The 27,064-nt window shown below is 49.4% G+C and overlaps 1 protein-coding gene and 1 long non-coding RNA gene across 5 annotated transcripts in view; one reads left to right on the top strand and one right to left on the bottom strand.

The window, feature by feature from the left end:
- The first annotated feature begins 242 nt into the window (after nucleotides 1–242).
- Nucleotides 243–27,064, top strand: part of LOC144121956 (uncharacterized) — a 75,125-nt gene continuing 48,303 nt past the window's right edge. For all 4 annotated transcript variants that reach the window (XR_013312753.1, XR_013312752.1, XR_013312754.1 and 1 more), the window contains exon 1: nucleotides 243–465. This is a non-coding gene — a long non-coding RNA (uncharacterized LOC144121956). The remainder of the gene's footprint in view (nucleotides 466–27,064) is intronic.
- Nucleotides 6,216–10,198, bottom strand: LOC144121955 (uncharacterized). Its single transcript, XM_077655427.1, has 3 exons — nucleotides 9,309–10,198; nucleotides 9,108–9,191; nucleotides 6,216–8,611 (listed from the first exon to the last, which is right to left on the bottom strand). Exons 1-3 carry the CDS (start codon nucleotides 9,779–9,781, stop codon nucleotides 8,311–8,313), a joined length of 858 nt encoding a protein of 285 aa, XP_077511553.1. The 5' UTR covers nucleotides 9,782–10,198; the 3' UTR covers nucleotides 6,216–8,310.

The raw sequence follows: 27,064 nt of genomic DNA, 5'->3' as shown, positions 1-27,064 counted from the left end.
GCAGGAACAAAACTTGTCACATGTCCGTCAGGTGTGACCATACATTTCCTTTTTCACATCTGCGATTGAAAGTATTGCGATGATCTTGTACCAAAAAGCCACTTTTAATTTTCTGTTTGCAGCTGACAGCTTATCTAAAACTGTTCGTGAAGAGTTTCTCACGCTGTACTTTATCCAAAGTTGGGCCGTGTCACTGGTGTCGTCTTGACGATCCGATAACACTGCGCCTGGCATACGCGCCAAGTACGCGCTTGCTGACGTTCTACGCGGTCGTTCAGTTGACGAAGCCGATGCGTTTCGCGGCAGATTCCACCACATGTGTAAAGGAGCTCAATGACATCGCGTTCCATTGTGTGATTAGTACATTTTGCCAGACCCACGGACTAAACCAGTGGCAGTACTACATCGCGAGCCATGGTGTTCGCCGCGCCCTCAGAAGGTACCAGCGCCTTGGTAGCCTACAAGGTAAGCGCTGCGCCGTGCGTCGCATGGAGGAGACGATGCCCGTAAACGTCCGTTAAACTCCTTTTTGCGTTGTTGTAGCTGTTGCGATGTCATTAGGAGAGCAGTCACCTCAGTTGCGCTGTTGTCTGGTATTCCCCGGGAAGAACCCCGCCTGCCTGAGCGGCCGCGCTGTTGCTGGTGTTGCGACATTAAGGTGGGGTGAGACTTTTTTCCGTCAAAAAATTCGATTTTGATATTCTGTGATCATCTGATCAAGAATTTCATTATTTCCTGGTAGAGAATTCCTTTATTCGCGATTTCAAAAATAATTTTTTGTCTTCTTTGTTCTTTACATCGACTGGAAAAGTGTTGCACCTCTTCGTTTCGGATGCTTGCGAAAACTCAAGTTTTTGATCAGAAACTCAGGTTTTGGCTTTGGTTTGCAATTTGGCCTTGTTTGTAGTACATTTTTCAGCCACTGGGGCTGCTCTTGCAACTCTTCTGTGTGGTAGTGAACAAAATGATAGTGGATGTCAAAGCCCCTGATGTATGGCGATCAAGCAGAAGGAATGTGATATATAAGGGTAAGCGGGACAAGGCTGACATAAACAACTACCGTCCCATAACAGCGACATCTGTGGTTTACGGGGTGGTGTTGCAGATTATAATCGGCAGACTGCAGGCTTGGGTGGAGAAGGAGGGGGTGCTAGGGGAGCTACAAAATGGGTTCAGGAAACAAAGGAGGTTGGTGGACCATCTGTTTTCATTGACGCAGTGTATAGAGATTGCTGAAAAGGAACACAGGCCCCTATGGCTAGCATTTCTAGATATCAATGGAGCCTACGACAACGTTATTCAAGAGGATTTGTCGGACATACTGGGCACATTGGAAGTGGAAGATGGAGTAATTAATTTTTTAAAAGATATATATAAAGGTAACAGAGCGCTTATAAAATGTAAAAAAAATGTATCGGGGCCTATAAAAATTCTTTCCTGCCCAAGACCAGCTCAGACTAGAACCACCTGCCCGCCTGCATCGTCTCCATCCCAGAACCAGAAGCATTCAAATCTGCGCTTCTTCATCATCTATGTTAATATCTCTCCTTCCGTATTTGATTTTGATTGATTACATACCACTCCCATCTGTAATGCCTCAACGGCCCTGATAGTAACGAAATAAATAAATAAGTAAATAAAAATACAGTGGCGGCTTAGGCAAAAATAATGTCCTCTGTCTCCTTTGTTGATCATGTTGTACCTATAGTAAGGGTTAGAGACCAAACTATATAGTGTGGAATGGGCTTCAAACTTTCTTTTTTCGAACAAGGCGAATGGATTAAACAGTCATTACCGGGACTAGTGTATGCAGATGATATAGTGTTAATGGCTGACAGTAAGGAACATTTGCAGAAGTTGATAGACATCTGCAGTACAGAGGGAGATAGATTAGGTTTCAAGTTTAGTAAGGAAAAATCTGTAGTCATGATATTTAATGATGAGGGCGGCGAGCATAGAGTGCAGGAGTTCATGCTAGAAGTAGTGGATAAGTACAAGTATCTTGGGGTGTGGATAAATAAGGGTGCTAAGTATTTGACAAATCATGAAAAATATGTAATGAATAAACCTAGTAGGAATGCAGCTGTCGTGAAAAGCAGGGCACTGTGGCATTACAGTAGGTATGAAGTGGTAAGAGGGGTCTGGAAAGGTGTGATGGTTCCTAGTCTGACTTTCAGCAATGCAGTCCTGTGCATGAGACCAGATGTTTAAGAAAAGTTAGAAATCAAATAACGCGGCGTAGGGAGGCTAGCTTTGGGAGCACATGGCAATGCACCAAATCAGGGAGTACAGGGTGATATGGGATGGGCGTTGTTCGAGAGCAGAGAAGCTAGCAGTAAGATAGCATCTGAGGAGCGATTGAGAAAAGCAGTGGGCTAAAAAAGTTTTCAGGTACCTGTACATAAGTGTCACGGGTTCGGTGGTCACGCGAGGTCATCACCAAGTCATGACAATAAGGGGGTGGCCGTTCGATGCCGGCGTAGCTGGTAAGCAAATGCAGGGAATGAGACAGAGACGTGTTGAGGTAACAATAACAAAACAACCTTTATAGTATCGATATGAGGAATACGACAGCTTTTACACGAAAGGAATGGACAGTTTTAAAGGCAGTTGCCACGGACTGCGGAAAAACCCACATCGCCTTAAATGCACTGAATTAAGTTATACATTTCAATAAGAGATTGTCTATGGAGATCACGACGAAGGAGCGAGTCCAATTAGCGACAGTTGAAAAGAAAGTTCAGAAGGAGAGCGAACATACAGTTGACCGGGGAGCGTGGTGGCAGTCCATCCACAAAGACACAGGCTGGGCGGCCCCCGAAGGCGATGGACCTTCCATGGCAGCTGGCGGGTTCAAGGATGCGGTACGGCGGCTCGGGATCCCGGGAGTGCGTGGCGGCGGCTTTTTTCCCTCCGCGGAGCGCACTGAAGCTCGTGCCCATTCGGCCCCTATTTAAAGGCTTAGGTCGTTAGCGGACGAAGCACTCTGTGTCCAAAAAAAAAAACACACCAAAAACGCACCAAGTAGTTCACACACAAAACAGGAGTCACGTAGGCACCCACACTTTGACAATGTATGGCCGCCATCTTGAAGTAGGAAAAAATACGAATATACAAAAGCAGCTCAAGACTTTGGCAGTAGTAGGGGTGACTTTGAGCTGGCACAAAATAAAAGGCAGACAGAACAAGCAGCACGTGCACCCCCGCATGTTTAGTGCGAAGGGGTTTCACCACTAGAAGAAACTACGACTGAAACAGCGTGCACGTACTCGTGCTCTTCCATAGACACATAGAGGCTACATCGACATGCTATGTTTAAAGAAACGCGGACAAATCAGTTTTATATCAGCATAAGTGAATTTAAAGATGCCGCCCCTTCTGTTGCACGGGCCCCCACTTTTGGAATATTATCACATAATATTGTAGACCCACAAAAGGCGGCATGCAGGCTTATAAACAATTTAAAATGCAGAACACAACATAACCCCTTACATAAACCTAGCACACAAATCAAGTAAGCATAAGTATGTACATAATGGTTTATGTTTAACAGTGCAAATGAGTACCGTGCAGAACTTCACACCCTGCTAAGAAAATAAGCCCCGACATTGGCCTTGCCCTTTATGTGCTCGACACTGAACTGGTACTCTTGGAGCAGCAAGCTCCAGTGCAGGACTCTGCTGTTTAGCTCTCACCTTTCGGAGCTGCCTCTGTTCATCTGCCTTCAAATCATCAGAAAGCTTCACATCTCACTTGCCCTCTGACTGTTCAAAAACCGGAACACGAATGGCCCCATCGCTGTCGGATTCTGTGATGCCGCAGATCGCGCAGATCGTACTTTTTAAGCAGTTTGGTGTGGAAAATCTTCCTCCCACCGGTTGTCTCGATGACTTAGTCGGCTTCTCCTTTCTTCTGCCTCATCTTGAAGGGCCCCTTCCACTGAAGCAATAGCTTGTTGTCGGTAGGCAGCAAAATTAGGACCTTGTCTCCCAGATTAAATAGCCTTTCTCTGGTTTTCTGGTTGTACACCTTTGCATAGCATGCCCCGGCCTTTTCGAGCTCCTCGTGCGCTAGCTTGCATGTTTCCTCCAGTTGATTTCGGAGGTCGAATACATGTTGATATGTGGTTTTCACTTCCTCGTCGGGGTGGTGGTTTGTTTAAAGCTCCTTTAAAATGTCCCGGGGTCCCATCACGTGTCGCCCATACAAAAGCTCAAAGGGCGAAAAACCCAAGCTTGCCTGTGGGACCTCCCTGTATGCGAAGAGCAACGGTGTCAGGTAGCTGTCCCAGTCTCTCGGCTTTTTGGAGCTATGTTTCGAGTGAAACATACGCTGCTCCTGTCATGAGGCACTCGTTGAGTTCTTATATGAGTACATAATTGAAACATGTTGGGCGCTCGCGAGGTAAACAATACGCGACGACGGCGAAAAGTTTGCACGTTGCTGAACCAACACACTGCTCCCGCACATGTGGGGCTGACGTCGCGCCATAAAAACAGCGCTAAATGAGCAATGCAATGAGAGTAAAGGTAGCACTTACCGGTATTTTTTGTTCAGATTATCCATTTTTTGTTTCACCTGCTTTGCAGTGTAGGGGCCTTCGCCCGGCGCTAGCCCGGCATTCAGCTCTGCCGCTATGGCAGCGTATATACGCGCATTGCGCGTATTTCCACGCACAGCGGGTAGCTGGTCCTCCCAGATGCAAATCAAAGCCGCTGTTGTTACATCAGGCCAGTTGACACGCCTCTGAGAGGACGATTCCTGCAACACTGCTGCTGCTGCCGCCATGCCTTCCGCGGATGCCGCCATTTTATCGGTTAAGCGCAAACGGAGGTTAGCCAGCTTGGTTTACGGTAACTGTGGTTAGTGGCGTAACTGCTGTTTGGCTTTCCGTGTGAGTGTGGCTAACTATAGGTAAGGGTAACCGCAGTTTACTTAACCATGGTTAAGGGTGCCCGTGTAAATGCGGTATTAGAGCGTGTGGGGGTAGTGGTCTCGGTCACAAAGGAGATGCCCTCGACTAAGCGTTGCAAGCTCAGCCGGAGACCAGCTACCAAGTGACAAGAGGGTTGGTCGTTTGGTGCCCAGCATTCGCCGGTTGTAAGCCAGAGAATGGGTCGGAGCCAAAGGTTCACAAACAAAACAAAGTTTATACAGCGAAGAGACGATACAGAGGATTTCACAATCACTCATACGAGCACAAACAGTGTTTTACAAATACAATGCAACTCGTGCAAAGTAACAATAGAGAGAGATAACATTTCAACAGAATCTTTGCACCTAAAGTGCACTAACACATAGAGAGACAAACAACCAAAACACGATTTGATCACCGGGCACTGCGACAGTCCGACGACCTGAGGAGCTCTACGGGGCCGTCCCGCAGGTTGGCGCACGTCGCCTCGCTGGTCCGGGCTGGGCGAGTGGTGTTCTCCCGGGAGTCGAGCGGGCGCGCTTCTCGGAAGCTTATTCCATTCCAAAAACCTTTATTTCCATCAGAAGGGAGGCCCCCTACTCCCTACCCCCGTCACGCAGGCCTAGGGGGTAGGGGCCGGGACCCCCGCGATTAAAGGCAGGCAAAGAGTTGCTGGCTCTTCGTGGCCTCCACCGCCAGATGAATGGCTTGCTTCTGCTTGACGAGGTTCATGCTCCGCAGAAGGGTCTTCCAGGCTTCTCTACTACTAATTCCTTCGTTAGCCCCTGGGGAGTCTACACATTCCCGAATTACGTGATCGAGGGTCCCCCTCTCTCCACATTTTTTGCACTTATCATCTATGTCTTCGTCTTTGAGGACGTGCGATGCCCAGACCGGATTAATGTAATTTCCTGCCTGTAATCTGCGCCAGATCGTCGCCTCTTTATTTCCGAACTCTCTGTCCGGTGGAGGAACTAGTCTCCGTTGTAATCTGTAGTTTTCAGTTATTTCCGCGTAATTCTACAGTCTCTCGTCTAGTTCTTTGCAGTCGGGCGGTTCTGCTCCTGCTCGGAAGTAGAGATCTCGAGCCAGAGCGTGTGCCGCCTCATTGCCTGGAACTGACGTGTGAGCTGGTGCCCATACGAGGCTAATTTTCCTGTCTATCTTTCCTCCTGTTAGTATCCGCGCCGCATCTGGTGAAATCCTACGTGTACCATAGCTATATATGGCCGTTTTGCTGTCGCTAACTGGGCTTCTTCGATTTACCGGGCTCTGATAGTCCTCGGGCAGCTCGCAGTTTCCTGTCAAGCAGGAAGCTACATCATGATCACGTGCGAGCGGTGCCAGCCGGCCGTCCGCGGGCAGTCGGCGCAGTCAGCAGTCAGAAAAAAACGAGGAGGGGCGCGAGAATGCCGGTCGAGGAATTTGGCGCGCTTTTCGGAGCAGACCACTTGCTGGAGTCCGATAGTTCCGACTCGGAAGATTCCGACGAGGAGGATTTTGGCGACACATTTATAATGTGCCTTCTACTTGCACAACTGGAACGGCAGAACCGGCACAGAGTGCAATTATATGTCGAAGAGGTTGTGCCGCGCTACTTGGATTTTGAGTTCAGCAAGCTTTTTCGCCTTTCTCGCTCTACAGCAGCTACTCTAGTGGAGGAGTTTCAGCGCTCGTGTTTCTATCCCGAGGGCCTGAGAGGGAGGCCAAAAATATCGGCCGAGAAGACTGTTCTTATAGCGCTTACTTACATCGGGACGCAGTGGGCGCTATATCAGATCGCTGACAAGTTTGATGTCAGTGAGTCGACGGCTCATGTCGCTGTAAGCCGAGTACTGGACTTTCTGTGGTCCATAAGTGCACGGGAGATCTGCTGGCTGGATCGAGAAGAGCAGGCGAGAAACAAGCGAGCATTTCGAGCTCTGCTAACTCGCCAAGGGGAGCCAACTGGCCTGCCAGACGTGATCGGCGCAATTGACGGGTGCCATGTTCGCATTTCGAGGCCAACCGAATCGGAAGAGAGCTACTACAACAGGAAGAAATTTCACTCAATATTACTGCAAGGCGTGTGCAATGCGGACATGATGTTCACGGATGTGTTCATCGGTTTCCCTGGGAGTGCTCATGACGCCCGAGTCCTACGGCACAGCTTCCTGTTCGAGGACGCAGCTTTGAAATGCGAAGGTAAGGAGCATTTTATAACTTGGCAACTTAAGGGCGCTTTGTAGAAACAGTATGAAGAGAATAAGAAAAAAAAGGGGGGGGGGGGGGGGTGTAGCCACACACAAGTAAGAGTGCGAGAAGGGGCTTTATGTTCTTTTTTTTTTTCACTTTTGACTCTCTGTCCCAGTTCCTGTTTCAAATGCATCTTCGGGGTGTTGTTTCAAACATTTCGAGTTGACATTGTTTAGTGACCGTTCTCTTCTCTCCATATCACGACCCATTTGTCAAAGTACAATTAAATAATTTTAAAGCATCAAAAACTGCAAACCAAAACTCAGTTTGTGGTTAGAGTGGCTGAAAGGTCTTTCAAGGATCAAAATATTTAGCATAGAATTTGTGTGCTATTTTTGCATAGTATATACAATAGCTCAGGGTCATGGTAACAATTAATCTGCATCATTTCCAGGCGGCTACCTGCTAGGAGACGCAACTTACCCACTACTGCCATGGCTTCTGCCTCCATATCGCCAGACAGGAGCTTGGCAGCCATGGATGGCTACTTTCAACAGTGCCCATACTAGGCAACGAGCAGTCATTGAAGGTACATTTGGCCTCGTCAAAGCTCGATTTCAGCGCTTGAACTACATAGATGTGTGGGATACATCGAAGGCTGCGTATGTTGTCTTGGCAGCATGTGTGCTCCACAATATGGCAAGGTGCCGTGCTGATGCACTGGAGGATTTGCCAGATGCCACAGACATTGACGCCGACGTTGAATCCACTGATTCCGTTGAAACAAACGAAGCACCTGCTTTTGCTGTTGCTTTAAGGGACAGCATAGCGCAAAATCTGTGCGGTAGTCCAACGGAGGCTTCTTGTGCAGAACTTGCATGTGAAGTGCCCCAGTGAATATTTTCAGATATGCACTCAAGACTGAGCCAAAACTATTGTGCAATATTTTTATTGAACATGTAAATAATACCGTTTGAAGTCACAGTGCAATGTAAACTGACAGCAAACAGAAATGGAAATAAAATTTGTACTTCCTGCATGGAACTCTATGCGTGAGATGATTGAACAGCAACAAACCAAAACAGTAACTACGAATACGCAACGTATATAACTGAGGAACAAATCACGGATTGCCTTAATAAGGGAGACGGACCAGTCAAGCTGCCTTATTTGTCACCCTGTAATTGTAAGAAAACAAACCCAAACTGTAAGCAATTAGCCTACTCATTTTCAGGCTCAACATCTGGTGGCTGACGCTCGAATCTTGCAGCAAATTTTTCGAGCGCAGCAAGACGCTCAACGTGGGCCTGCCTGCGAGCAGCCATGCGGTCCTCGTGCCTTTTTTGTCGGTTCTGTTCAACTTCGCGGAGGTGGTTGAAGAAGCCTTGTACCACGGCACGTGTTGAGTCCAGGCGGACCCTCTTTGCAGCAGTTGGTCGGTCTTGGGATGGACACTCAACGGGTACATCCCTGCCACCGGTGCTTTCGTCTCCTACTGCCGAAGCCGGACTCTGCTGAACGCTGACGGGAGCAGGTTGCAGAGATGATAGTAAATGTAGGTAGTAAATGTTCAGTGCCAATGAAAAAGGCTCACTTGAGTAAAGCTGATATTAATTGAATGATCTTGAAGAAAACTTATCTTTTTTTTCATGAATCTAGCTATGTCCATTATTTACAGCTTAAAAACACTTATAAAAACCCTTATAGTGCTTCTTTAAAGGAGTATCGACAACCTAAATTTCATTCGTGTTAGCACTGTAGGTGAGGAGAAAAATAAATTAAAAAAACTAAATAAATTAGCACTGTGAGGATAAAACTAAGTGGGCTTACGGAACAGTTATTCAAATTTATCGACCAACTTCAAAAAAAAAAAAGAAGAGTAAACGAAAATTCCCGGATAATCACTATCAGAATCCCAGCATTTCTCTGACGTTTCTTTCGACTGCTTCAACTCCCGGAAGAAACATATATGACTAAATAAAACCAGTGATTGGGCGATAAAGAGTAATAAACTTACTCGCTTTGGGTCCGCGCAACTCCGGGCCCCAGCAAACACGGCGGGTTCACGGCGTGGCTTTTATCTAGCAGCTCACTGAGCTCCCTGGGCATAACAAATGACACCCACCTACGTTAGCAGGCGCGTCAGTTTTAAAGGAGTGATTCGAATTAATGCTTAAATACGTGTCAACTCAGAGGAAAATCATGAGAGTGGACTCACTCTTCAAACTCGCACGACCTACGGTCGTTACCAGAACGAGAATTGTGCTCCCGCACTCGCTTGTAACCCCGCTCTAGCGTTCGCCACTTATTTTCGATTTGACTTGGTGTCAGGTTGCCTCCGAAAACCTCGGTAATCTTCGCCGCCAGCATCTCCCACATTTGTTTCTTGGTCTTTAGTCGCCTCCCGGGGCTCTCTTTGAACTCCTTATAGAGTTGAATGAGGAGCAGAGTCTTCTGCTTCGGCCAAAGCTCATCTGTCTGAGCACTGTCTGAGCTGACAGCTGCTGCTTCCTGCTCGCGAGATTCGGCGCTGTCTGAGCCAACTGCACCTGCAGCTTCCTGCTCGCGAATTGCAAGCCGCAGCCGAACGCCACCTGCAAATGCGATGCTTAGCTCATAAGTGCGACAAGAATTATGATAGTCCAAGCAGGAGGCAAACGCATGAAAAGCAGTACGTACCATCAGTGACATAAACCGGCAATCCTTCTTCAAAGACGGGCATGCCGTCCGGGCCAAGCTCCGGGTACGCGAGCGTCTGCACTCCGTCCAGCACAACGATTTCAGCAGCCATGTCGCGCAACCATTCACGTCAAAACAAAGGAGCAAACAAAGGAGCGAAAGCGCGCGTAAATGAGCGCAGAGGCGCCAAATGCGCAGGCGCGTGAATCGATCGTCTGCTATCGTCTCTGGCAGCGTCGTCTGCTAGCTGCCGGCTCGTGCGGGTGCCGGCAGCTCCGGCAGTCCACGGTGAGCCGGACGGAGAAAATCGAGCGCGCTTCCGGCAGGCAGCGGACTGGTGGGCGGAGCTTCGCGCCCTGCCGGAGAAAAACGAGCGTCGGTCTGGCGTCATGGCGAGTCCGCGGTGAGTCCGGGACTGATAATCGAAGAAGCACACTATGAATTTTGCTTCTGTCCCTACGCAAGCAAGCGCTATTGCAGCTTCTTCTGCTGACTCCGGATTGCGGCTGCGTATGGTTGCTGATGAGACTGCCTCACCCCGGCCATCCACCACCGAGGCTACCGCCGCTCCCAGCTTGCCACTCGCCGCGTCCGTGTATGCTACTGTTTTCTCATTTGCCTCGCTGAAGCGCCTGACTAGCGCCTCAGCTCTCTTCTCCCTCCTTTCCATGTGAAAGGTGGGGTGCATATTCCTAGGGAGAGGATCCACCCTAAGTTCTCTAATTATTCTTGGGATGCCCTGCTTCTTTTGCATATGATACCCCTGTCTGTTTGTAGTCCTACTATGTTTAGGATAGCCTACCTGTGCTGGATTGGCTGTCTTTCCAGCTGGGATGTTTAAACAGCCTCGGCGATTTCCCTCAATTTGGCACGTCGTCTCCAATCTTTCTTTAAGGTCAATGACATACTCGTAAGCTGTCTTCACCTCTTCCTCAATCCTACTGCCCGTCCACAATTCTCGTAAGATGGCAAGCGGTCCCCGCACATTGCGTCCGTAAAGGAGCTCAAATGGTGAGAAACCCGTGCTCGCCTGGGCTACCTCCCGGTAAGCGAAAAGAGGAGGTTCGATGAATCTATCCCAGTCCTTGGGCTGTTCAGCACACATCCGACGCAACATCTTCTTCAAGGTGCCATTCATTTTCTCCACCAGACCATTCGCCATGGGGTGGTAGGGAGTCGTTTTCAGCCGCAGAGATAAAAGGCGCCCCACCTCAGCCATAAGTTCGGAAGTAAAGTTTGATCCTCGATCGCTGAGCATCTCTTCCGGTACTCCTACCCGTGCAAATATATGCAGAAGTGCCTCGGCGACCCTCTTTGTCTCGATACTTGGCAGGGCTACTGCCTCTGGAAATCGGGTGGCGTAATCTATCAACGTCAGAATATAGCGGTTGCCTCGGCGTGTGGTAGGCTTGAGGGGTCCCACTATATCCACAGCGACTTTGCTGAAGGGGGTGTCAACGAGAGGCACCCGCTCCAAGGGCGCCACGGTTTTCTGGCATATGTCGCACGATGCGACAAACCTGCTCACATCTCCCTGTAAACCCGGCCAAAAGAAGTTTGCGAGAATGCGGTCTGTTGTCTTTTTTCTGCCGAGATGCCCTGCCATCAGCCCCCCATGTTCCAACTGGAGAACCTTCTCGCGATGCTTCTGGGGCACCACGAGCTGTGTCGTCTCCGCTCCGGTGCCTGGAACGTACTCCCGGTACAGCAGGCCATCCCGGAGACCGAATGTGAACGAACTGCCTCCCTTGCACCTCGTCCTCTTTCTCTGCTTGTCTGCCTCGAAGCAAACTAGGAGGCTACTGTCCTCCCGTTGGTCTTGCCTCATCTGGTCAGGGCTGACATCAGGGAGAGTAGCAGGCGCCCGTAGCTTACGGAATCCCCCTTGGGATTGTCGGGCCGCTTGCTGGCGGGTCGTGACCGCCGCCGTGGGCATGGTAACCTGGTCGGGGCACTTGTCGCATGAATCATGGTGCTCCCTTGGAGGAGCTTCTGTCTCTTCCGAATTCTGCGGTTTCCACTCAGTATCTGGTGCTCCTGGACGTCGTACCCCTTCAATGTTTCCGAGGACAAGGTTGAAGAGGGGCTCCTCCATGCACCCCGCTGTAACTTCCCCTCGGTAGTATGGGGTGTCGATATGAATGCGGGCCTCAGGCAAGAACTTAGCAGAGCGGTCTACCAAGTACACGATCCGGTAGTCACCGGTCATTTCTTCGTCCTTCACGAAGCTGCGGTTGACGATCACCATGTTACAACCTGTATCCCTGAGCACTCGACCCTTCCTTCCACTGATCAAGCCCTCTACGACCGGCAAGTCAGGCGCCCCTGACAACGCAGTCATGCTGACGACCGGGACACGTTGTCCACCCTTCAATTCTAAATAGCCATCCTCAATACATGTAGACACGTTCCCGGAGGTAGATGGTGTCTGATTCTTTTGCACTGGAGGGCCACGGTTCGCCCTGCACTGTGCCGCAATGTGCCCTGGTCGCGAGCAGATGTATCACCGTGAACGCGTCCCCGGGCCACGCGGCTGTTCGGTCATCTGGCCAGCGACCAGGCTATCCGTCTTGGAGCCTCTTCGGCCAAAGTTGATGGTCCCTCGTGCCATCACATATTCATCTGCTCGTTGAACCAATTCCTTCAGGTCCGTGCTCCGCTTTTCTCTTATAAACGTCACCATTGCAGGCGCACAGTTTTCCAACAATTGCTCGGCTAAAATTAGCCCTTTCACCCCCTTGTATGTCTTGTCTGTTTTCGACAGTTCTATCCATCTTCCCCAGTAGTTCCCCAGTCGAGACACGAACTGCGAGGGAGTCTCGTGGTCGTTGGGCGTTTCGTTCTGAAACTTCTGGCGGAATCCCTCTTTTGTCAACCGAAATCTGAGGAGCAGCGCAAGCTTCACTTTATCGTAGTCATTCTAGTCAGGAGCCGGCATTCGGTCAAACACATTCAATGCTTCTCCTGTGAGGCAAGTGCTAAGCGCAGTGGCCCACTGCTCCCGTGGCCACTGTTGGGCTTCCGCCACCCGCTCAAACCGCGTCAGATACGCGTCCAGGTCATCACCCTTTTCGTTAAATGGGGCCATCAACTTGTGTGGACGAACTCCAAGCGCTCGGGTTGGCATCGTCGACGAGCTCGGTTCGCTGACCGAACTGCCACTAATGTTGGAATTCGCCCTTAACTGAAGGAGTGCCATCTCCTTATCAATTTCCTGGAGTTTTCGATCAGAGCGCTCCTTCTCCCGCGCATCACGCTCTTTCTCTCGCTCGTCTTCCAGCCTGCGGCGCTCGCGTTCCGCCGCTCTCTCTTCCCTCAGGAACTCGCGCAGCTCTGCTCCCTCCAGACCCAACTCCTTACCGAGTGCGACTAAGCGTTCTGTTTCCGCCATCGTGTTCACACCAGCAGTAAAAAAAAAAAAACCGTATACGTCTGTATCGTTGTCTCGCGGTCAGAGCCAGTCAGGGTTAGCACAGGGTCCTGTCGCGGACGCCAGTTTGTCACGGAGTGGGAGCACGCATACAATGGGCTCCACACTCTCTGATACCAATTCTAGGGGAGGAGAGACAAACACCTCCACCCAGGTGCCAGACCTTAAGCAGGACCGAGTGGCTAACCGGCGATAGGTCCACGCCTGACCAGCGGCTGACCGGAGGCACGACACAGGAGTCGGTAATAAGGGTGAAGGAATTTAATTAGCAAAGCGGAACAACACTTATCATGTGATCAATTACAACAAAACATGGGAACTGAACAGACAGAACAAGTTTTAGATTCTGCACACAAAGTCTAAGATGACAGATGAGAAGAAATACAAGTATACAAAGCACTTTTTAAGGACAGAATTAAGGATAGAGTTCGTAAAGGCGGGAGTGGCGGGGCTTAGCTGTTCGGGTGGTTGAGGTCCGGTCCGAGATGGCGTCGGGCTGTCGCTGCCGGGTCCCCGGAGTCGCTACTCGCTGGCCAGACACTTCGCGACGAGCCGACCACCTCTCGGCTGACACTTCACACACACGCGCGGTTAGCCAGCACACCGCCACATCCAAAATCTCCACTCCGACTACCCTCCGCCGCATTCTACAGTCCCCCCCGCAGCGTCCCCATCTCCCTCTCTCACAGTCCCCGGACAGCCCGGGGCCGACGAATCAGAGGCTGCGACGAACGTACAAGAGGTCATCGGCCAAACAACTGCTTTCTCCCGGTCGGAGACCAGACAGAAGAGGGGGGGGGGGGTGCAGGCGCGGATGTTTAGGATGGAGCCCCGTCGCCGGGCTTAACCGCCGCGGGGCAAAATCGCAACCAGCGCGAATTCTGTTTCACACGTGCTCCATTAACTTTCCTACGCAGGACGTAAGAGAGATCGGTCTAAGGTTTTCCAGCTTTGGTGGTTTGCCTGGTTTAGGAATTAGTATAATACTAGCTTCCTTCCACTGTTTGGGGAGCTCACCCTTTTCCCACACTTGCTGGATGTAGTTCGTAATTGCTGTGATCGACTTGTCGTCTAGATTCCGCAGCATTGTGTTTTGTGATTCCGTCCGGGCCCGGAGCGGATTTCGTTTTGAGCTTAATTATCTCTGCTCTCACCTCTGCCTCCGTTATAGGCGCATCGAGTTCCTCTCTGGAAGGCCCCCTATACTCTGGTAGGATTGAGCCAGTTACATCTACGTATGTTTGTGATTCCCTCCATAAAATCCTCGTCTGGCCCATCATATACATGTTGCGCTTTGGCTAGCCTAATTTCTGCCTGAGATTTTGATTTGGTTGGATCTAGCAAGTGTCGCAGAATGTTACACGTTTTTGCTAGGCTCATACCTCTTTCCATGTCGTCGCACCTGCTACACCAGTTTTGCTCGCAAAGTTGCATCGCGTACGTTTCGATCTCCCGGTTGTGTCTGGCTATTCTTCTTTTGAGGTTTCGATTCCACCTTTGCTTTTTAAGTCTGCGTTCTAGGCCACATTTTGCCTCCCACATGTGGAGGAGCCTGCTGTTGGCTATTATTGGAGCGTCTGAACCCTCTAAAGATATCGTCGCCTCGGTGACGTGTCTCTAGTGTATCTGTCCAATCCCCAATGTCCGTGATGGTTCCGATCGAGGTTTCCCCCCGTCGTTTTCTAAATCTTTCCCATTCCGTGACTTTCGGCTGTTTTAGCCGGTTTTCCCTCACCCCTTTCGTTAATGTTGTGGCTATTATATAATGGTCACTTCCCAAGTCTTGCTCTGTATTCTCCCAAGTAACCGCTATTGCGTTCTTGGAGAGCGTCAGATCAGGCGTGGTGTCCGCCATCGCGCTATTGCCTCTTCTGGTCGGGCAGCCTGGGTCGGTGTGTAGTGTAAAACCTAGCTCCTGTATGTCCTTCCATAGCTGCCTGCCCTTGCTGTCTCTTCTTCGGTAGCCCCACTCCTCGTGTTGCGCATTTAAGTCGCCCACTATAATCAGGGGATTTCTCCCCGCCGCCTTCAGGGCGTTCCTAAAGATGGCCCTGAATCTGACTCCGTTGTTTTGGTCGCGAGTAGATGTTTAAGAGAAAGAGGCTCGGCTCTTCCTTTCGCCCCGTGAGCATCTCTACTAAAACCCCTTCTATGTCTTTAGAGTTGATTTCGTGTTCAATTGTCGCTATGTTTCTTTTCACTAGAGTCGTTACGTGTGATTTCTCTCCTCTATGACTGTGAAATGCCTGATATCCTGGGAGGGTTGCTAGTTGACCGGTTTCCTGCATCGCTATTGCCAGCGGCTTTTCTTCTAGGGTGTCTATGTATTGCTGCAGTAGCGCTCGCTTGCGTTGGAACCCTCGGCAGTTCCATTGCCAAATTACGGAATTATTTCGAGCGTTTCTGGCCATGTTGTAGCTGAGTTAGAATTCCTTCAACGTTTTTTTGCCGCTCCGCGTGGGCAACCAGCTCAGCTCTTTGCATTTGTAGCTCTGCTCTCTGCGCTTGCAGTTCTACTCTCTGTGTGCCTGTAGTTCTGTGACTAGGCTTTCGGGTTTTTGGTTTCCGTTCTCTTGCGCTTGATTTTGTGCAAGCATCACTCGTGCCATGAATTCTCTGAGTTCTGCCTGATTTGCCTTAGTTGTGGACCGATTGGCTTCTCCCTCTTTCTTGAATGCTACCCATATGTCGGCCTCTTCCTCCCCCCTACGCTTGAGCGGGGGTCTCCTGATTGTTTCTGCCTCCTTCATCCCCTCACCTGCTATTGCTTCCGGTTTGGGTGCTGGGGGGGGGGTGACCTGTTGGACTATCTGTTTTGGCTGTGCTAGTTGTGTGCGAGAGGGGGATTCCATTTTTACCTTTCTCTTATCCTCCTGTTCTTTGATAAAATTGGCTAGGAGCCCTTGAAGCTCCTCTACCTTCCTTTTTAGCTGTTCGATCTCCCTATCCTTATCATCTTTAGCCTGGGAGGGCCCTTCTCCAAAGTGTACTTGTTTCGGGTCCCTGTTCGGGTCTCTCCGTGTCTTGCCCCAGGGGTTCTTGGGGTCCCTGGACCTCGATCTTCTGTGCTCTTTGGGGGCCTCCTGGCTCCTGGGGGTCGCCTGGTCCTTCTTGTCTTCTCCCAACCTTGGGAAGCTGCCGTCCCTGCGGAGCTCCTTAACTCTGTCCGCGGCCTGCTCCCGTTGCTGGGCTTGTCTTTGCAGCTCCTCCTGTTTCTCGATCTTCTTCTCCCATATTCTTTTCTTGACCTCGTACGGGGCTCTGTATATCTCTGCATTTCTTGTCGCCAAGTGAATGCTCCTTGCCGCAGAGCTGGCACTTGGTCTTGTATTGGTGGTCTTCCTGCGGGTTCTCTCCACATTGTCTGCATTTCTTGTTGTTTGGGTCCGGGCATACGTCCGCTCTGTGGCCCATACGGCCACATGCATAGCAAACTTCTTATCTCTTTTTGTAGAGTACGCACTTAGTCAGTGCGGGTGAGAGGTAGACCTGCCACGGAACCTTCCTGTCCTCAAAGAGAATGAGTACAGCCTTGGAGTCTTTCCCTAGTCTTCTTTCCCCTAGGATTGAGGGGTTCGTTTTGAAGTATTCGAGTCTCTCCATGATTTCTTCCTCCGTCCAGAAGGATGGGACGTCGTAGATTACGCCTTTGCCGCTGTTCTCCGGTGCCGCCACGTAGGCTTTTATTGCCACCTTCTCATTTCCTATCGTGAGTTCTTTGACCGCTGCGTATTTGTCTCTTTTCGCTTCGTCCTCCGTAGCAGTGAGGATGGATTGCTGTTTCGTATTGAATGTTATGATGTCGTTCATGCCTCTTTCGTTGGTGCCGGCCGCTTTGCTGATTGCATCAGCCAGGAAAGCACCTCTGTGCTTCAGCAGTTGCTCGAGACCCCCCTGAGGTCTCATAACGATCTTCTCAAAGCCGCTTGGAATTCTTGTGAATTGCCGTTCCACCGACTTCGCCGCTAGTTGTCTCCCTTTACGCCTCTCCGCTCCGCCGCTCGTCTCCGCTCATCTTGGCCCTTGTCCACGTGGCCACCATTGTCCGTCTCCGCCGGGACTATCTTCCCGTTTCCTTTTGCTTTGAACCACTGTCCAGGGATTTTCAATTCGCTGGGATCGATATCCGTCCCTTCTACGACATCCATGTCGTACGGAGTCGCCTAGCGGGGCCGTCAGGCCTCGGTCACCTCCTTTTTGTTTTCCGTGTTGCCCCTAGGCCTTAGTAGGCTTAGCGTCCCATGTGGCATGTGACGACTTCACGGGCATGAAATGTAGGAAAATACAGTCCGACCTTGTGAAATTCGGTGAATCCGCTGATCGGGCGTCCCCTGTCGTTGATTCCAGCCAAGGTTAGTACCCAGGGTCCTGAATGCTTCGCAACCTCCGATGTCGACGAAGCTCGTCGAACGCACGTCCGACTACCTCAACAGCCGGCAGACGAATCCTCTCGGAAGCTTAAACGGCGGCTTGGTCTGACAGACAGTGGTTGCAGCCCCTTATTTATAGGCGCGGTCCGCGTCTGTTCTTCGCGCCAAGGCAGGTGCCCACATGCATGCAGCTTTGACCCCACTAACTCCTTCACCTTCTCGTGCCGGGCGCGCGACCCCATTGGTCGAGTGCGGAAATCACCCTCCAGAAAAATCTAGGTCATTCTCGCCATGCGGAGTCATCAACGCAAGAGCGAAGGGGAGAGGGTATCACTTTATTGCGGTCAAGGTCATGCCCTCTCCGTCGACAACAAGCAGAAACTTCTCCGACATTCTAGAGAAATCGATGTCCCGCACGGCCATGCCTTCCTCGGCGCCCCGCCGGCGAGCTGAGTGGCAGCAGTACGCGCAAAGCTACGCACTCTGTGGAGGTCCTTCCCCACTTTTTTTGTTTTATTTTACAGCGCACGGGTGCGAGTGCTTACGCGCTGTGCCCGTTTCTTTCTAATATGCGCCGAATTTTGTGACACTGCCCCTTTCTTTAAGAATATTGTGCAACAATATTCACAAAACACAAAATTCGTGCGCACATGCTTGCGTTCACAATCACAAACTCAGTGGCGAATGTCAAAATACACATCAATACAATGATGCCTGCACGCACATAACACTTGACAACAGTAAAGATTTACTTCAATACATGCTGCAACTCGGCAACACATTAGTACAACATTACACAGGGAGCACACAAGTACGATGCATACTTTAGCCGATACTTCCACATACATTTCCTACTTGCACTTCCGTAATGCGCTCGTAAGGACCTTCACAGTTGCCTTTTGTCGCAACTAGAGTCTCTTCGACTCGCGGGTCTTTTTCTCGGTCAACGTGGGCTTCTGTTTCTCCCCACTTGAACCCTCCAGATAAATTTTCCGACTCGGAAAAGAATTGTGCGCTTAGGTATGCACACACAAACAAGACTATCAATGGATTCCAGGGCCCCTGCGTCAAAACACACAGGCTCACAATATTGACCGGTGTGAATACCCTCTTGGTCACATTCCAGAATTTTCCTCCGTGATCGACAGGCAGCTGAAGTAATGTGCCCAACAGCACGATGAATGTCCACAACCTTCGCTAAGCTGAGGTTAGCAGAAATTCCGGACACCCTGCCCTCTTGTGCTGTCTCTCTTTCGCATTTTGCTGCTTCCTTGTGACCATTCCATGGCCTTTCTTTCGGCTTCGCACACCTTTCTGCTGCAGTGCCCGTCCCTTCCTGCGGAAATGTTTTCTTCCCTGGAATGTTCCTCCGCGGGACTCTTCCGTTCTTCATGCTTGACTGTCTTCTTCACTGCTCCTTTTCTTGAGCTAGCACACTCGCGCTTCCTTCGCCACTTATTTTTCGCTCGGCATTCACTGCGCCGTTCCGAAGAGCAGGATTCGGATTTCTCTGTCTCGTGGCTACTTTATGGGCTCTTTGGAAATTTTGCCCCCTTTATGTTGCCCAATATGCGGTCGTATATGGGCGCTTCATGCACAGTGCAGTTAGTTTCCCGCTGTAGTACGGAGTCCGCACATGCACTTCAGATTCCGGCAAGCGCTGAAACGAGCTGTCCACTAGCTGCACAAGGCTCTTCGTTCCAGTGAGATCCTTATCTCTCACTAATCTTCGTTTTATGATTACAGCGCTGCTTCCCATGTCTCGCAACACTGTAATTGTTTTTTCTCCTACCTTCCCTTTCAGGACAGGCATTCTGTTCATTTCGGCTCCCGGTAGCACGTTCACTATGGCGTTCACGACTGGTACCTTCTTGCCGTTCTTAGTTCTGCAAAGCCATTTTCATCTTCCTCCAGGTGGTGACGTGAGGAGGCCCGTATGCACGATACCTGGGGAATGGGCTTGCTTGGGTTCGGACAAACTGCGGCTCTGTGCCCCTTCTGGCCGCACTTAAAACAAACTGTTGGGCTACTGTTCGTAGCGGTGTTGCGGCAATTAGATGCGCAGTGGCCTGACTTGCTGCACACATAGCACTTTGGTGGAGCCTTTGGGTTAAATCGGGCATCACGGCTGTCGGTTTTTCCCGCGCTGTCCGAATTCGTATTCTTAATCTTGGCCAGATTTGTACCTCCTTCATCTTCAAGAAATTGATCGGTAAGATCTAGCATTTCGCAGAGAGTCTTGGCCCTTCTTTCCTTCAGGTACAGTGACAAGCTCGGGTGACGGCTACTCAGGAATTGTTCCTTGATGAGTAGCTCGCGAAGTTCACTGTATGCCTGTGCAATTCATGAAAGTTCTATCCACCGATCAAAGTAGTGACTTAATCTTGCCGTATACTGGGTTGCCATTTCGCCATCTGTGGGCTTCCCTGTTCTGAATTTATCTTGGAATCCCTCGGTGGTGAGTCGGAATCGCTTAAGCAAGGCGGCCTTTACCTTGCTATAGCTTGTAGCATCGTCCGGAGAAAGTCACCCGAATACGCTTAGAGCTTCCCCGCTGAGACATGTGCTAAGAACGATAGCACATTCACCGTCTGACCAATTCTGACTTCCCGCGATCCCTTTGAATCGCCTGAGGAACGCGTCGAGATCGTCCCTTTTTTCATCAAACCTGGGAAGTAATCTGCTGGCATCTATCCGCAGGCCGCTGCCTTCTTCTCTAGTGCTATGGACTTCCGCTGAGTGGTTCGCAGCACGTTGTAGCTCAAGCTTCATGGCAAGCAGTTGTTTTTCGCGTTCGAATTCTCTCTCTCTTTCTCAGCTTCTCGAGCCTTCTGCCTTTCTTTTTCAGCCTTCTCTCTCTCCTGGTTTAGCCATTTCCGTAGTTCAGCCCCGGACATCCCCATCTAGGTGCCAACCTCAACTAGTTCCTTCAAGTTCATTTTCGGATACTGAACATGTCAAGGCAAAGACGTACCTCTAGACGGTGAACCTCAATAACTGTTCCAGCGCGGCACCTCACAATATCGCTCTGCTGGTAAACACTCGTTTACGACCTCTTCGTAAACTCCTTCATACTCTTTCTCCGTTCTCTGTGCTCACAAAGCACCAAACGTCCTGTCGTGGACGCCAGAATATGTTACCACTTCGCGCACTTTTGTTTGCGCTCCCAGACACCCTTAGAGCGTGTAGGGGTAGCGGTCTCAGTCATAAAGGAGATGCCCTCGACTCAGCATGGCAACCTCAGCCGGAGACCAGCTACCAAGTGGAAAGGGGGTTGGTCGTTTGGTGCCCAGCGTTCACCGGTCGCAAGCCAGGGAATGGTTCAAAGCCAAAGGTTCACAAAACAAAACAAAGTTTATACAGCTGAGAGACTATACAGAGGCTTTCACAATCACTCATACGAGCAGATACGAAGTGATTTACAAATACAATGCACTCGTGCAAAGTAACAATAGAGAGAGGTCACAATTCAACAGAATCTTTGCACCTAAAGTGCACTAACACATAGAGAGACAAACAACCAAAACACGATTTGATCACCGGCACTGCGACAGTCCGACGACCTGAGGAGCTCGACGGGGCCGTCCCGCAGGTTGGCGCACATTGCCTCGTTGGTCCGGGCTTGGGGAGTGGTGTTCTCCCGGGAGTCGAGCGGGTGCGCTTCTCAGAAGCTTAAACGGCGGCTCGGGCTAAGAGACAGTGGTTGCAGCCCCTCATTTATAGGCGCAGACCACGTCTGTTTGTGCTTCACGCCAAGGCAGGTGCGCACATGCACGCAGCTTCGACCGCACAAACTCCTTCTCGTGCCGGGCGCGCGACCCCATTGGTCGAGCGCGGAAATCACCGTCCAGAAAAATCTAGGTCATTCTCGCGATGCGGAGTCGTCGACGCAAGAGCGAAGGGGAAAGGGTATCACTTTATTGCGGTCAAGGTCATGCCCTCTCCGTCGACAACAAGCAGAAACTTCTCAGACAATCTAGAGAAATCGACGTCGCCGCGGCCATGCCTCTCTCGGCGCCGCGCCGGCGAGCTGAGTGGCAGCAGTACGCGCAAAGCTACGCACTCTCCGGGGGTTGCTTCCCTGCTGTTTTTTTGTTTTATTTCCCAGCGCGCGGGCGCGATTGCTTATGCGCTGCGCCCGTTTCTTTCTAATATGCGTCGAATTTTGTGACAATCTTGCAGTACTGTGCTCCACCTCTTTCTTCGTTACAAACAGCCTAATGGAGTGGGGAAAGTGTGAGGAGTGTTTCTCTTTTCCGACTTTACTGCATTACCTGAGTAGCATGTGAAGGGTATCGGCCTCCAGTCACAAGTTAAGTCAACAGAACTTAACGTACAGGTGTCGGCTGTGGACATCTTGGAAAATGGCTACCAGACACCTTCGGCATGAATGCTTGGTGCTTGCATCGGGCACCCTGGCCACTTGACTGTGAACTGCACACAGTGATATCAGCCTGTTTCACAGGTGCTAGTAGCCAAGCTGTGATGGCATTTCTGCAGCTTCTGAAGCAGGTGCTCAAAAGTTGTCCGTTGGTGGCCTTCCCTCTGAGGTGCTTGATGGAGGATTTCAGTTTTGAAGTACTTTTCCCACGTTGTTGTAATGCTCTCAACAATGGCCACTGCGTTTTACGTTTTTGTTCTGCTTAGCACATTGTTCTTGAGAACTGTGATTGACGGTTGTGGCTAATTATTGGTATTGTTTCCTCTTGTAATGATGCCGTGCCGGTGAAAAAGTACCCATTCTTCATACTGGTCGAAGAACTTGTGTACTGTTTTGACATAGCGTTGGTGGTGGTAGGTGGAAATAAGGTCGGGAGTGTGTAATAAGCATGAGTGTGTAGGAATGACATTTGGAGTAGGTCTTGTATAACTTGTGTTTACTTGATATTCTTGTCAACCATGGTTGCTTTTACCAGCTGCTGTTCATTATGCAGGGTCTTGTAGGGTTCAGAAAACTGGGTGAAGTGTTTCAGCATTCTCTGTGTTGAAAGTCCGGTTGAAATTGTCCCAATTCACTATTTATACGAAAGTGTAGTAGCATTTCCTTAAGTTTTACCTGCTCAGTAGCTATGGGGTTTTGCTGCTAAGTCTGGGCTAGCGAGCTTTTATCCAGGCTGCAGTGTCTGCATTGCGATGGGGGTCAAGTACAAAGACATGGTACCTTTTTCTTAAGTTTCGAGAATTCTGGAAATATGGCATCTTTTTAATTATTTTTTCTATCATTCTGCTGCATGAACTAAATTAGTTTTTAACTGTGACACTAAGTCCAATGATTTGTTATTGGCTAATCTAGGAATGCGATACTGGTAGGCTTGATCTCAGATTTTTTTTCTCACATGGCTTCCAATTTTATATGTAACATGAAATGAGCTGTGTAGGAGCAGCACCGGCTTTGAGGCCAGCAAGCCTGGTTGGACACACATGCAGAGTTTGGGTATGTTTAATTTTAACATTAAAGCGGGCAATTTTTCACTTCACAATCGTTCAGGAAGGAATACTTATTGGGTTTCTTGTTAGCCCTTAGCTGTAGGTAATGCAGGATGTGGTCTGTGCACAGCAAAATAATGAAACTATGAAGAAGACCAGGGGGAAGACGGGCAGTTAAATGAAGTGTTCGTAGATAGGAGTTTGCAAGCCAACACAACAAATGTAAACTTGGCAGGCACAGAATGCATAGTCCCACTCGTTCTGATGTGTAAGAATGCGTAGTGCACAGATGTCCGATGGGCCTCAACCATTTGCATCCAAAATAAGAACAAAGGTGCCAAAAGTCCCATTATGAAATGGGATCTTGGGGGTTTCCTTCGAAGGCTAATGCAGATCTGTCATTTAGACCAAAAAATATTTCCAGTTAATGCTGTGATTCTTCTCATAATCAGTAACCCAACCAGCCAAGCATGGAGCAGTGCTCTCGTGGCTGGCAGCTGCCTTTATCTTCCTCATCTTGCACCGCTGGGTTCACTTTCTTGATGGTCAGCTCGAGTGCAGGGTCCAGGAATGGCCATTTACATCTGGAAGTTGGTGGGAGATAAAAGGTCCACGTGAGGCTAGGCCTTGCTCCGCTTCGAAGTGTACGGCTCGTCTGCAGAGAGGAAAAGCAGTCACTTGCAGATTTGCATTTAGTGGCATTTGAGAAAGGCAGCATTAGCAAAACGTTTGGAGTACACACTATCAGAAGGATCATGCTCCTCCTTTGGGCTGGCACAGGAAGCTGCGGGCGCAGCGTGTCCATTGTCCTCCCAGTCCATGCCGTCCTCGTTGCTGTTAGTGGAATATTAATTGATCACTACCACTCCCAGACCAGCCTCTCCAGCAGCAGGCGTCGGTGAATCCTCAGGTCCCTAAAATCCTTGTCTATCTGCCGGATCTTTGCAGTACCTGTGGAGAGAACAGTACGAATATTCATATCTATGGCAGAAGCCAACAAAGTACTCACAAACGAGGATATCACAGAGTCAAGGAAGCTGAAACGTCTGAGTAGAAGCACTCTAAGGAACAGAATGTGCACATAATGCATTCTGGTCTTGTTTTCGCTCTGGAATATATTCCCTTTTTGTTCGGTTTTTGATGGGAAAAATGGCCGTGTGGAGAGGGTAGTAACCACATTTGAGAGGAAGGTGGCAGAGGGGCGGCTTCGGATTAAGGTGAGTGTGCTTGAGTATATTTTTGCTGGGATGAACACCAAAATGAGTTGGTCACTTGGATAGAAGTGGTTTAACAAACATGAAGTAGGAAAAGTAACTGTCATATAATACTAACAGCACCAACACTCTGTACACATCAGGTTTGAAAAACTATCCAGGAACAAATTTAGTTTTTCGTGCAAATGAAAAGGGCTGTACATGTAATTAAAAGAAAAGTTTATATTATGTACTGATGCACACATATTATCCAAAACTAATTAAAGGTGTCAGTTTAAAAATGTCACTCTGTACTCACTTCCGGGTTCAGGACATTGACACATGGCATCCGCTTAAGCATAGCCATGAACTTGCGGTTGAGCAGCTGATGCACCTCAGCATCTGCCATCTTGAAGCTTCGTGGCAGGGCCTTCATCGGGAGTCCTCAAAAGCAAGCCAGTAATTCACAAATTTTTGAAAGTTGCAGAAGCCGTAGATTGGCAAATCATCCAAACAAACGCATATCCCAGCCTTTACGTTAGGCGCCAAATATACCCAAGCCACTATAGCACTAAGTGACCCTGGTGTGGTGCCTGCCCAACCCATTTCCACGTCATGGGTGGTGCACAGCCAAACCACCAAACCTAACACATACAAGACACGCGAGCAGTGGGAGGCAGCACCTTCAAATGAGGCCTTGGATGACCAGCAATTGATCCACCTTGTCTGCGAAGCAGCCATACCCAGCAGAGCCCAGGACCAAGGGAACCGACCAAACTGCTCGTTACTTCCCATCCCCTTCACTTTCCTGCAATGAAGTTTTTCCGCCTCCCATTCATGCACCTTTCGGCGACATCTGCTGCCAGACTCTTACTCTCAATTCTTCCTTTTAGCTTCATAAGGCACGCTTAAGCAGTGAGGAGAAGTCATTGGCACAGCAGAGACCTCAACAATGTTCTTAGATGGAGTAGACAAAAGATTCAGTACATATCAGCATTTCAGCTCCTTACCCTCAATGAAAACCGTTGCTGGGACCCTTTATGTGATACATATACATGTACTCTGCGCATTTTGGCAGTGTTTGAACACTTCAAGCATGCATGCGATTTGGGTGCTCTCATAAACAGTGTTCAGTCATGCTAGAAACAATGTTACATGTCTTATTATGAAATAGTTTATTGATGCGAAAGCATTAAGTGGCTTTATCCAGAGTTTCGTGTCAGCAAAACTTTCTGTGCAAGATTCATTATGCCAAATATATTGTAAGCGACTGTAATACTGCAGTCCAAAATTTCAGTAGACTGAGGGTCTCCTCTCACTCCCAATTTTTTAGACAGATAATTGGACAGGCCAATTAACATAATCTGGGCCCCCGCGCACGAGTCTGTCCGTGGCAACGAGGCTGCCCCTGAGCTGGCTCGAGATCTCTACCACCGAGCAGCTCAAGAAGAGCACCTCGTGAGCCACGTAAGAGAAGGGCGACTAATATCTCATCAAGAAGTAACTCAGCACTACAGGCAACATGGCAGGCAACTTCCCCCTCCCAGTATGAAGCTTAACCTCTAGCTTGAATTTAGCGTACGGCATATAAAAAATATTTTTGTTGTGGCTTTTTATAGTCGGCTTATGAGGAAGTTACACAGCAACTTTTATGCATGTTGGGGGTTTAAGAACAAAGTTAGGGCTGACAGCAGGTCGTAATTGATCAGAAAATGTTTATTTTCATACACACTTCAGAACTCATTTCTTTGAGCTCAACACATTTGTATGCCAGTTCTTGTGAAAAGAAATGAAACAATTTTAACTTTTTTTTGTACACAGATGAATTTTGTATGTTGTGCAGTAAGAAACAGGTTGGCCTTGGCAGCCGGGCATTTTGCACCTTTGTCTTTGCTGCGACACTTCAGGCCAGTGGCTAACATTGCCTTGATGGACTTGAGCATTAGGAGTTGGAGCTGCTGGTCCTCTTCTCAGTCTGCTTTCACGGAAAGGAACGGCCGGCCCCTCTTATTATGTCCTTGTTCTGATTACAGAAGCAGCTGGCTAGAGAAGCCTTGAACGTTAGATCCAGTTGCTCTTTCTTTGGGATTGCTAGAGCATCACAATCCCTGCGTTAGAGCAGCCAGCTGCTCACAGCAGCCATGTCAACAAAATGGGAAAAAAAACAGCATGTAGAATTTCTTCGCCTGCAGAAAAATTCTGTAGTACGCCATGAGCCCACCGAGAAGGTCGACTCTAACCATAAAAGTATTGTAAGTCTTCACAGTGGCTGGCTGCTGAACTTCACACCTTTCTTCTTGCGGTCGTACCGCTGGCAGCTTCCTAGAGGCTCGGCACTCCCGAATGTGCTGGCAATATTCACTCCCTGGCTGTCGTACCACTCCACTACTCGGACTTTGACCCCTTCAATAGTAGCCTGCCTCTCCACGTGGCTTCCTCTTCCGTTCTTCGTCATTTCTGCATTGCTGACAAGTCGGCATCCAGAAATTTTGTTTGCGTGCGCAGTTCCCATGGCTGGAATACTGCGCTGATGCAAATTTACCAGCAGTTTTATGGATGTGAACCAGTTTTTAAAGAGCAAGTAGCTCTTGTTCTCTGTGATGGAGCGCGAAAGCTCGAGCACAACATTAGAGCTTGCTCCAAGGTCTGGTAATCCAGGAAAAGGGCGGATGTCCCCTGTGTAAATAGAGAAGTCATAGACAATTCCGTGGATGTTGCAAAGTACAAAAATCTTGTAGCCCCACTTGTGAGGCATGCTAGGGACATCGCTTGAGTGGCGAGCGGCCTTTGAACGGCACAATTTGCTCGTCGACCACCAGCATCTGTGACATTTGAAGGATTTGAAATTTGGGCAGCAGATTGTCAATGAGTGGTC

Source organism: Amblyomma americanum, chromosome 2 (assembly GCF_052857255.1).
Source record: "Amblyomma americanum isolate KBUSLIRL-KWMA chromosome 2, ASM5285725v1, whole genome shotgun sequence".
Taxonomy (NCBI): Eukaryota; Metazoa; Arthropoda; class Arachnida; order Ixodida; family Ixodidae; genus Amblyomma; species Amblyomma americanum.
Note: the sequence above shows the minus strand (reverse complement) of the source record. Positions and strands in the feature narration are given on the sequence as shown.